This window comes from Eumetopias jubatus, unplaced genomic scaffold (assembly GCF_037043125.1).
Source record: "Eumetopias jubatus isolate StellerSeaLion01/CBP00866 unplaced genomic scaffold, mEumJub1_p1.0 scaffold_5, whole genome shotgun sequence".
NCBI classification, from domain to species: domain Eukaryota; kingdom Metazoa; phylum Chordata; class Mammalia; order Carnivora; family Otariidae; genus Eumetopias; species Eumetopias jubatus.
Window position 1 is genome coordinate 14,648,613 of NW_028274811.1, and position 12,494 is coordinate 14,661,106.

The window sequence follows — 12,494 nt, forward strand, 5'->3', positions numbered from 1 at the left end:
GTGACCCTTGCAAGACCTGATATCCCATTGAATTTTTGCCTATACTTAGTAAGGCACAGAGACCTGCTTCTTAAGTGTAGGTAGAAATTGCTTTTTGTTTCATGGCCATTTTCAATTTGGCCACACCATGGAGCAGTACTGTTTTTCCCTTAACCTTTTGTCACTGATATTTAGTAGGACAGCTGGGTCATTTTTGACTTTAGTTTTGCTCTTTTGAGCCAGCAGAATATATCCAAATTTTTTTTACAAAATGTGTATTAAGACTGATTTTTTAAAGAATAGTTCAAGGTTCACAGCAAAATTGAGGGCAAGGTAGAGATTACCCCTATATCCATTGCACTCACACATGCATAGATAGCCTCCCCCAGAGTGGTATATTTGCTATAATTGACAAACCTGCATCAACACATTATCACCAAAAGTCCATGGTTTAGATTATGGTTTGCTCTTGGTGTTGTACACTGTATGGGCTTAGACAGATGTAGAATGACATGTTTGCATCCTTGTTACCTGATTTTTTTTGAGCTTTTTCTAGTACCATAGGTACTATTCTTCCTACCCCAGCCTACCAGTCCAGTAAAGCATGGGAGGAAGACACTGTAGGAACAGTAATGGTTCTGTTGTTAGGAGGATGTGCCCGAGTCTTCGGGCTAAGGGAGAGTGGTGTGGACAATCTATTGTTAGCAAAAGCCTGCTTCACTTTGAGAATGATTGCTCCGGTACCCCTGAGATCGTTGCCCACGTATGTAAAAATCTGTTTAGAATATAATGAGTTGTGGCATATGTTAATTCTCCTTTAAAAAGTTGTAAATGGCCCTAATAAAAGTAACTCATTGCAAACCATGAAGATTACATTATTTCAGAGGCTGATTTCTTCTGATATAGGCAAGTGTTTTGCACATGGTTAGACCACAAGAGTACTAAAAGAGAGATTTATGAAGTATTGTATCTTTTGAGAGAGGACAGTCACATCTGTTCCTGACCTAGTTCACACAGGATTGGTACAGGTGATCACAGGGTAGGCAGAAGCAGATGCCTTACACTGGGCCGTTACAAATGCCTGATAACACCAGTGAGACGTACCATTTCTGTTCCTGCCTGTGTTCATTTTATCTCTGCCAACTAAGTTCTGCAGCATAAGGAACTGTGGTATAGAACTAGAATTTTCTGTTTGATAGAGTATCTTGTAGAGGTCTCAAGAATTTTACTTTTGGTCCATGTCCTTTAAGAACCAGCTGATCTCCCCGAGCTCTTCTAGGTTTCATCTTTGCTTTACCAGCTGCCTGCAGGTATATGGTGGGAAGGCTGACCCTTTCTCATGAGAATGACAGAGATCCTGTCAAAATCAAAAACCATTGCTCTTTCTGATACAGCGTTTTCACTGGGCTGTACAGGTGCTTTGTTTTTCACATAAAATTAAGATACTTAGCCAAATGGTAATACTTTATGCAAGGTACCACTGCTCCCGAGAGAGATGAATGGGGAAGTGTTTGTAACGAGCATATACTTCTTCACTAAACACCGATGAATGCAGGATAAATTGGGAGGTTTGTTATACCCTCCCCAAAACATCCGAAAAGTTGGTTCTAGACAGCTAGTTTCAAAACCATCTTAGCCTGTTGCTACATCAAGATAGGACAGGGGTTGCACACTTACCATCACCTGGTTGTCTTTCATAGGGTTATTATAGCTTTCTTTGGAGGGAGGGAACAGTTATACCTAAATATGATATGCCATTGAAGAGAAAATCAGGTACCCTGATCTGAAGTAAGGAAGGGAGGTATTGCCAGAGAAATGCCTCAGACAGAGCAGGGTATTACTTCCATGCTCTCCTTAAATTACCTGGGAGCTGCTTGTACTGATTGTCTGTAAGTATCCTGAGGAGAGTCACCTGGGGCTGCCCTCACTCCCGGGTCAGAGCCCTCTCCGGGCTCTGCGCTGCGCGTTGTGCTGCTTTCTTGCTTGTTTTGTTGCTTTTGCCTCTTCTGATTGCTCTTATTCATTCCTTCAGTCTACTACCTTCTGCCCTTCCTTCATAAGTCTGCCCTTTCTGCCAGTTACAGATGGGCACCGTGAAGCTTCAGCTTTCCATATTGCCTTTTGATGTATTTTCTTTTTCTGATTGCCTACTTTTAATCAATCTGCTGTCACTGCCTGTGTGTCTGTGAATGTCTGTGCTAGAGAGATGCGGAGAGAAGGAAGGAGGTAGGAAGTCAGAAGGGGACAGAGAAAAAGTGAAGACAGGGAAAGACATGAGGGTGGGGAAAGGAGGGAGAACAGGATTGAGAAGGGAAAGGAGGAGGAGGGGCCCTGGCACGTGGGGAGAGGTAGAAAGGGAGAGTGGCCTGGAGAGGCTGGGAAACAGCACCTGGGGGGAGGGCACAGAGGGAGGGAGGGAGGCTCAGAGTGAATGGCAAGGGAAGCAAGTCAGGAGAGTAGGCAGAGTAAGGGGTGGAGAGGGGAGAGGTGAGAGCAGAGGAGGGAAGCCGCTGGGGAAAGCAGCCCACACAAAACATGCTGATTTCCTTTTTCTTCCCCTTTGTTAGAGATCTTCTTTTAATCAAGCAGATATGTTTAACAAAGTGACTACTACAGAATATTTTTATTTTTCTTTAATTTACTGAGTTACTTCATAGAAGCCTTGTACTGATTGTTCTTTTTAAATCTGATATGTTTGAATATGTGTCTATTACAGGATTTGTGACTTCTTTTTCTTTCTTTCCTTTTTTTTTTTTGATGAGTTACCCAATAAAAGGTAGTCTTTGTTGATGGGGATTCAACCTTTGAGCTCCTGATGCTTATGGGGTTTATTAATATGTATGTAATTGATCTTGCGTTTATTTTGTGACTGGAAAGACTGAATTCACTAGAAGTCAAGAATAAGGAAGGAGGTGGCTAGTAATTATTTTATCATGATTTTTCTATTCATGTAGTCACTGCTGTCTGCAAATGTTAAGCAAGGAGAGAATAAGTGTACTAAATAGTGTAACTTGTTACTGACTAGTGTGCGTGTAGCTTTACAGAAAGTAAAAACGAAGCATTATGAAGGAATCCGAATGGTAACCATCCACTGAGTAAATCAGAATATTTTAAAAGAAGATGTAGGTTTTTTCCTTGCTTATTAACTGAAGGATTATGGCATTGTTTCAGTCTTTGTTCTTTGGCTGTAAGAAGAATCTTAGATTCTTAAAACAAGAACTGCCAAATTCTAGGCAGAAAAGAAATGGGTTAGCAGGTATTTGCTGTGATGAAATCAAATACCCACTCAGTTTTAATGGTTTTGACTAAATACATTGCATACATGTATATTGACATTTTCGTCATCGGTACCTTTGTTGTAGGCGTTTAATTAATTACAGAAACACTGTAGAATGTTATACTGTTTGAGATTTATATTTTTGCCTCTAAAATCTTTTTATTCCTCAGGGCTTCTGTATGTAATGTACTGTTGACTTGCTGCAAAGATAATGTATGTCGTCTTTGGGTAGAGACATTTTTACCAAATGATTGTTTGCTATATGGAGGTGACTGCAGCCATTGGGCGGAACCAATTAATTTAACAAATAACTTCAGAAGAAACGCTTCCAGTAAAGAACGAGTTCAACATGCTTTAGATGTAAGTGTTTTTGTTAGATGTTATTTCCTACAAGTTTTAAAACCTTTTGTACATTGCCTATTTTGTAACATGCATCCTAATTAATATTCGAAGTTATATGGTTAGTTATGAAAAAAATATATATTAGAAAAACAGTTCTCAGAAAACTTTATTTTATTTGGTTCAAAAAATATGCTGAAGTATTTCAGAGCCTAAAACTACTTATAATTATGAAGTTAATCTTAGGTTAACTGATGGTAACAAAAGGAAGATACACTTAGCTAAAATAACAAATGAAAATCTGAAAATGCAAAGATTTGACTGTAAAAATAATTTATATTTTTACTTTGTTTAGAGGTTGGGGTGTTTTGTCCTGTCATAATTACAGGAATGATTAGAATAGTTTTATCAGATTCTGTTCTGTATTTGTTATCTTTAGAACCTTCTGGAACTTGAAGTTTTTTGTTTTGTTTGTTTTTGGTGGGTTTTTTATTTTTGTTTTTGTTTTGTTTTTGAGAGAGCGGGAGAGTATGGTGGGGCAGGGTGCAGAGGGAGAGGGAGAGAGAGAATCCTCAGCAGGCTCCATGCCCAGCATGGAGCCCGACCAGGAGCTCAATCTCATGACCTTGAGATAATGACCTGAGCTGAAATCAAGAGTCTGACACTCAACTGACTGATCCACGTAGGTGCCCCTTGAAGTATTTATTTTACTGAATAGTATAGAAAGTAAAAGTAAATTTTTGATGTTTAGATTAATTGAACATACACCAGTAATACAGATTCTTATTTTCTTGATATGGAAAACAAAGTGATCTAAAAGTGATTTGTCTTTGAATGCTTTGTATGATTATGGAAAAACTTTGTCACATTTGGAGAGTATTCTCAGGGCTCAGAATATAATTAAAAATATATTGCCTGGAGACTTAACAACTGATAGAATGGTTACGTGTAATAATAGCTGAAAGAGGTTGACTAGGAATGAAGACTCTCATTCTGTGTTTAGGTGACCTTGTGTTCTGTAGAAACTATTACATCATATGAAAGATGAGAATAAACAAATATCAGCACTCTGCCTTATGGGTCAAATGAAGTGATCTCTGTGAAAAAGCTTCACAAATCAGCCATGATATTTGAAATATCATCTTAATGTATGATGGCAGTATTGTTCAGTGCTTTATCGTCAGAAGGAGTAAACTGGACACAAAGACAGTATGCACAGAGACATCATTATCCACAGGCACATTGTTGTGAACTTTTGTTTTATGAAATTAATTATCAAAAAAATAAACCATATAAAAATTACAAAATATTGTGTGATGGTTGAAGGAAGTTAGACAGTTTAGTTCTAAGCTTATTCTTCAGATTTCAGATTTCCTGCACAAAAGTACTGAAAGATGTTTGTATATGTAAACTCATCTGAAATAGAGTATATATGAAGTAAGTCAGAGTAAGGCAGATACCATATGCTTTCACTCATATGTGGAATTTAAGAAACAAAAGAAATGAAAGAGACAAAAAAACTGAAGAGATGGTTACCAGAGGGTGGGGGGGGTGGGTGAAATAGGTGATGGGGATTAAGAGCGCACTTACCATGATGAGCACTGAGTAATGCATAGAATTGTGGAATCACTATATTGTATGCCTCAAACTAATGTAATGCTCTTAATTATACTGGAATTAAAAATTAGCTAATTAAAATGGAAAAATGAAATAGAATGTCTAAAAATCATTTATATATATATATATGTATGTTTATATATATATATATATATATATATATATATATATATATATATGCTTAGGACATTATAGCCACTGGTTTTACTTTGTTTTTACTGGTACAGGTAAATCTGAGACATTTTCGCAGAGGTCGGAGGAGATCACTTGCTGTTGTAGCACATACCGGATACCTGCCACACCAGCAGGACCCTCATCATGTCCACAGAAATGCTCCGCTGCATGCCAACGCACTTTGCCACTTTCATATTGCTGCCAGCATCAACCCAGCCACGGGTAATAGAACACTGTTCAACAACCGTTCTTGGACTTGAGTAAATTAATTTTATAACAGAGACATTTTACTTCTAGTTTTGAATAAGTAAAAAATTGAGGGTGACTTGCTTATCTAATTTTTCATTATAGCCAGCCAGCTCACTGATTACTTAAACATAGGTTTTCGTTTACTTGTTTGCTTTTTAAAGCTATATTTGGTTTCTGATTAAGATCTTAATAAGTCATTTGAGATTCTTAGTTTATTCAAAAGTTGAGATTTGAGCTAATACTTAACAGGTTAACAGCATAGAATAGTATTTTGTTAACTATTGTATAGTTCTTAAAATAAAACCGTTGTGTAGGGACGCCTGGGTGGCTCAGTCAGTTAAGCGTCTGCCTTCGGCTCAGGTCATGATCCCAGCGTCCTGGGATCGAGCCCTGCTTTGGGCTCCTTGCTCAGCGGGGAGCCTGCTTCTCCCTCTGCCTGCCACTCCCCCTGCCTGTAGCTCTCACTTTCTCTGGCAAATAAATAAATCAATAAAATCTTTAAAAAATAAATAAAACCATTGTGTCTAATGCTTGATCTTAGGTGGTCTTCCAGAAATAGGGCAGAAATATGTAGAAGTCATAACTGGAAGAATTAAGAAACTTACGTCAGTAGTCAAATATGTACTATTAGATTTAAAAAATCTAGAGTATCTGGATCTATCTATGAATTTGAAGATTTAAAGTGCTCATCTTTTAGTAAATGTTTTCTGTGAGTTTAAAAAACAGGTGGTCAGAGTTGGAATTTTAAAGAGGAACTTTAGAATATTACTGGGAAAAAGATTAAAAAACAGTATTTGCACATGATAAATACCATCTGTACAGAAAGTGGAAAGTGAAAGCCTCTTTTCACCTCTGCCCCACCCTAGTCGTTATCCCATGAGATAACCCCTATTGAGTTTCTGTATATTTGGAGATAACTCTTATGCATAAAATAAGCATAACCTATTTTTTTAAAAGAATTTTATTTATTTATTTGAGAGAGAGAATGAGAGAGAGAGAGCGAGCACATGAGAGGGGGAAGGGTCACAGGGAGAAGCAGACTCCCCGCTGAGCAGGGAGCCCGATGTGGGACTCGATCCTGGGACTCCAGGATCATGACCTGAGCCGAAGGCAGTCGCTTAACCAACTGAGCCACCCAGGTGCCCCATAACCTATTTTTTTAATACTCCATTTCTTTATTTTTTTAATTTTTTATTTAAATTCAATTAATTAACCTATAGTGTATTATTAGTTTTAGAGATAGAGTTCAGTGATTAATCAGTCTTATATAACACCCAGTGCTCATTACATCACGTGCCCTCCTTAATATTCATCACCCAGCCACCCCATCCCCCCTACCCCTCCCCCCTGTAGCAACCCTCAGTTTGTTTCTATGGTTAAGAGTATCTTATGGTTTGTCTCCCTGGATTTGCAGTACTATTACATTCTTCAAGGAAACAGCAATAAATGTGGTTCATTAGTTACCTGAATCAAAGAGAGAAATGTTTTGGTAAGTTAAGGGTAGAGATACTTCCACTAGGAATAAAAAGTGTTTGCTAATTTTCTTAGCTTTTATTTGGTTAACAACAGTCCCAGCTCTAAGAGAATCCATGAGCCAAGAAAATGAAAGGGGACGATATTGAACTATTTTTAGTAAAACCTTACATAGGCTTGGGAAATACCCTTACCTTTATCAAAAAACATATACCGGCAGTGCTTGTAATACCCAGAGGCAGCTCTGAGACTACTGGAGTTGTTGTGAAAGTCTCTTCGGAATAAAGGACAACATTTTGAGAATAAAGAAAGCTTGGTTTCTTACCTTTAATGGAAAAGGCTGAGGGATTACAGAAAAAGTAACCCTAAGTTCCAATGTAGCATCTCCCTGATGACCTTCCAATAAGGAAAACTCTAAAACCTTTCTTTAGCTAATAGGACCTTAAGGAAAAATCCATATATGTAGAATAAATCAGAGCAGAATAATATCATTAGCAGCTAGATTAGACACTATGGAGATCTCCTTTCCCTAAGTTAGACCTTTAGGAATGACATTTCTGGATGCTGTGTTTCTTATTGAAGGCCAAACTTTCAGATAGAGCTTCACTTATTTGCCCATCAGTAGAAATAGAGGAGAGGAGCTCCTAAGAGCATGTTTTTTTAATTCTAGTTCTTACACCCTTTCCCTGAAGATCTCTCATAAAAAATGGCCTTAATGAAATTCCTTGGGGTCAGGAGATAGAAGAAATTTAAGGTTCCTTTTACAGAGCATGCTGCTGCTAAAAGCCTGCATTAACCTCGCCTCTCCTTCTTCAATATTGAACACCTAGGCCTATGGTCTCCTAGAGGCATCGCTGATCTTTTTTGTGTTGGTTGTAACTTGAAAATCATACTGAATAGGATTCTTGAGGGCACTCTTTGGTTCCCTGGCACTAATTATATCCACCTAGGGATAATAGGATTGGCAGTACAGTCCCTCAGGACTTTTACTGAGTGTTTGGTCTGTGCCAAATAGCAACTAGAGATAGTGGTAGGAACTGAAGGTATAGTGGTGTTGGAAACTGGTGTGATCCTTGCTCTCCTGAAGCCTATCGTTAGGAAGGGGATAGATAAATACTAATGAAATAATTACAGTAATGAATGTGCATTTATAAACAGAGCTCAGATTGGATTGGATATATCTATCAACTCTTAGAACTTACCTCCAACAGAAGGGAGAGGGGAAAGGTTCTTTTATGCTTTCTTTATCATCCATCCCCTATAGTACTGTTTTTCATTGGTGTCTAACAATTGATTCCTTGTTCGAACAGGTAATTAAGTCAAATTGTTTCTCTTCTCCTTTAAAAAAAAATCAGTAAATTTGTTTGTGGAAAATAGTTTACCTTCCCTGAATCCATTTTAGCCTTTACTGTTCAGCAGATACCAGCATGATCTAGTTTATATTTGATTTAATATGATAGACAAACTTTTTTTCAACTCTCTATTAGTTAGGGATTATCATTTGTCACAATTTACTCTGAATTTGTACTTTAGTATACTTAATTTAACAATTAGATGAAAAATAATACCAAGAAAGAACTTTTTTTTACCTGGTTTTGTCTTGAATGTCTTCCTTGAGTGTAAGATGGGGATCTCAGTTTCTACTTTCCAAATTGAATCTTGATGCTAATAAATTGGCATTATCTAGCTTAGAGGTAAGTAGGACATTTAAAAATTTAAGTTGAAAAGTTGTTAAAATAGAGGTAAATAAGTCACTTATTCCTTTAACATATTGATGGCATTTTTCTTGGAGAAATTTTTAAGGAGACTTTCCTCTTAACATGTCTACAAATTATAGATTTATTTCTTAATGAGAATATTTTTTGAACTAAAGAAAATATCTATGTATATATAAATAAATTAGTCTGTGACCTAGAATATAGAATTGTTTTCCTTTATAATAGTTACGTTAAATTTACTATTTTTAAAGCTGTTATCATTAATAATATCTGTGGCAAACATTGTATTGGGAATCTTATTTAAAATCTAGTTTAGAGGTTTAAAGATAAATGTAACTGGTAAAAACAGGAGACATGAAAGTCTGGATGCTGGAATGATCGAAATATTGTGTGTATGTGTTTTGTTGTTGTTCTTATAGACATTCCACTTCTTCCTTCTATCACATCTCTAAGTCTAAGTGAAAATAATGAGAAGAGTGGGCCTTTTGTGGTACACTGGCTGAACAATAAAGAGTTGCATTTTACTTTGTCCATGGAAGTCTTTTTACAGCAACTCAGAAAAAGTTTTGAACAACCATCTTCTGAGGCCAGTGTAGAAGACTCTAATCAGGCAGATGTAAAATCTGATGAAGGTAAAGCTTTAAGAAGGATAAAAAAATGTTAAGTTTTATTGACAATAGCTAAGATTTTTGTATTGGGGTAACACTAGCTACTAGCTTCAGAAACTCAAAATTGCAGTGGCTTAATACAACTTTGGACTAGCTCAGTTAATAATCCAGTGTTGGTATTCCTGTTCCCGGTGGCTTGCTTTTTACAGGTTGATGCAGGCTCAGGATTCTCCATGCCTATGCTTCTGTCAACCCCTAAGGCCTTGCTACTTGAAGGACTATCTGTGGCCTAGTAGCATTATTACCTGGGAACTTGTTAGAAATTACCTATGTATTGAAGGAGATCTGGAAATTGGACACTGTAAATATATTCCTTTAAAGTAGTTTCTCTAAGGTGTCTCATATCAGTTATAAGTGCATATACCTAGAGCATCTCTAGTGTAGCTGACTCAGGTTTTAAAAATCCAATAATGTGAAGAAAGTACAAATTACATTCCAACTGAATTATTATTTGAATAATTCACCCCAGAATTATAGACCCAATTCTGCCTTCTTCATTGAGAAAAACTAAGGTCCAGGGAAGTAGTATGTTTTACTTCTGAGTAAATTGTGGTACAACCAGTTTACCTATTCTCCAGTCCAGTAATAGTCCTCTACCATTAATCCACTGACTCAGTTCTATAGGCCCTCTGACTGCTGAGTTAACTCTACTGGCCTTATATCCCTGGAGCAAAGTTATTTTTAAAGGGGAGCCAATTTCTTGTTTATTTGAAAGCTATTGTTTTTCATCTTGAATGCATTTACAAAGATCTTTCTTAATAGCTTGATTGTATTTACCTGGTTCATGAATTCTTTTGCTTATAGAAATGGATGATGGTGTGGATGATCTGAAAATAAATCATGAAAAGAAGGAATTGGGCAGTGATAAAATGGTACCAAATTCAAGTTTTGTACCGTTACCATCAGCTGCCATTGATCATCAGATTGAAGTACTTCTGTCTGAATGGAGTAAAAATGCAGACATGCTCTTCAGTATTCATCCCGTGGATGGCTCTTTGCTAGTTTGGCATGTGGATTGGCTGGACGAATACCAGCCTGGTATGTTTCGTCAAGTCCAGGTACTATTATTATGATCTCGGGAGAGCTGCTGCTTATTAAATGTGGGTACAGTTTTGTAATACTTCTTTGTATTATTTCATATGTTCTAATGCTTACTTTCTTAATTCTAGGTGTCCTTTGTTTCCAGAATTCCTGTAGCTTTTCCCACAGGTGATGCGAACTCTCTCTCTAAAAGCATAGTGATGTATGCCTGCACCAAGAATGTTGACTTGGCTATTCAGCAAGGGAAACAGAAACCTTCTAGCCTCACACGGTCTACATCAATGCTTATCTCTTCCGCCCACAGTAAATCAACTAATAGTTTAAAATTAAGTATTTTTACTCCTAATGTTATGATGATTTCAAAGCATGCTGATGGCTCTCTGAATCAGTGGCTGGTCAGTTTTGCTGAAGAATCTGCTTTTTCTACAGTTCTCAGTATTTCTCACAAATCCAGATACTGTGGTCATCGCTTTCATCTTAATGATTTAGCTTGCCACTCCGTATTACCATTATTGCTGACAACGTCACACCATAATGCACTAAGGACACCAGATGTTGATAATCAAAAGCAACCTTGTGATCCTGTAAATACTGAAGAGTGTTCTTTGGCACAACAGAATAAAAGCAGCATTGATGTGACATTTCAGGATCCCAATGCAGTTTATAGTGAGCTTATTCTTTGGAGGGTTGATCCGGTTGGGCCATTGTCTTTTTCTGGAGGTGTTTCTGAGCTTGCCCGGATTAATTCTCTACATGTTTCTGCATTTTCCAATGTGGCATGGCTGCCCACCCTTATACCCAGTTACTGTCTAGGTAAGCTTTCTGATTTTTATTTAAGAAACTTAGATTTTCTGATATCATCGTTTCAGGGTTAAATTTTAAATGTTTGTGAATACTTTCTAGGTGCATACTGCAACTCTCCTAGCGCATGTTTTGTAGCAAGTGATGGGCAGTATCTGAGATTATATGAGGCTGTTATTGATGCCAAGAAACTTCTGTATGAGCTTTCTAATCCTGAAATTTCTGTAAGTAAATAGCTTTTAAAATTAAGTGTATAGTATGAGGTTTTTAGATACTTAATTTATACTTTTTGGGCCTGTTCTAGAATTGTGACATATAATTTGTAATAAAAAGATGTATATTTTCTAGTTACTTTATTTTTTTCACATTTGCAATGTACCATTACAACGATTCTCAGCTTCTTTAAAAAGAAACCATTTCTTTCATTCATTCCGAAAATAGAGTCTAGTGTCATACAATATATGTTTCTCCAATGCTTCTTTGCCCAAGATAAATGAGGACTACTGGCAGTATAAATGTGGAAGTTAGGTTCGTTCATCTTCAGTTTTTTTCAAGGCAGTGGGAGCTGGAGTAATAGCAGTAGAATTTTAATCTTAACCCAGGAAGAAAAAAGCTCTCAGCTTGGTTGCAGTACAGTTAGGAGTCCTTCCAACACCATCCCAAAGCCTTTGTCTTGGGACAGGCGGCACTTCTTCCTGTGCACAGCTAATAGCAACCCACCGTCTGCATTATCTTAGCACCTCCAGCAAGCTAGTATTTCCACTCTTAGTTTTGGTGTTTTTAAATATCCCTTACCTTCAGCCATACTGAGCTTCTTGTTTAGGGGATTCAAGCCATCTCCTCAGCTACCAGTTAATGTTTTTGTTAATGTTCTGGTTATACAGCTGCATAGATGTCAGTGGTCTGCTCCAATCCTATCTTTTCCCTGAGTTATTTTTAATGTGTGGTTTTGCAGAATGCAAGGTTTTTCAAAAACACATACAATAGTGTTATAGTAGAAAAACATACATTTATTGAGGGCCTTCTATTTTTCAGGTAGTATTTAAGGGCTGGGAATTGAGAAGTGAAGAGAACAGACAAAAATCTGAGATTACATTCTAGTGAAAGGGTTATAGAAAAAAAGGTAAAAATATATTAATAAATAGTATAGAGAGAAAC

General features: G+C 37.1%; 1 protein-coding gene across 3 annotated transcripts in view; it reads left to right on the forward strand.

Moving 5' to 3' along the window:
• Positions 1-12,494, forward strand: part of DMXL1 (Dmx like 1) — a 127,889-nt gene that overhangs the window by 32,595 nt on the left and 82,800 nt on the right. For all 3 annotated transcript variants that reach the window (XM_088023239.1, XM_028103551.2, XM_028103552.2), the window contains exons 8-13: positions 3,427-3,616; positions 5,440-5,608; positions 9,246-9,458; positions 10,299-10,552; positions 10,664-11,348; positions 11,439-11,560. In XM_088023239.1, coding sequence (XP_087879365.1) covers positions 3,427-3,616; positions 5,440-5,608; positions 9,246-9,458; positions 10,299-10,552; positions 10,664-11,348; positions 11,439-11,560 — 1,633 coding nt within the window. The remainder of the gene's footprint in view (positions 1-3,426; positions 3,617-5,439; positions 5,609-9,245; positions 9,459-10,298; positions 10,553-10,663; positions 11,349-11,438; positions 11,561-12,494) is intronic.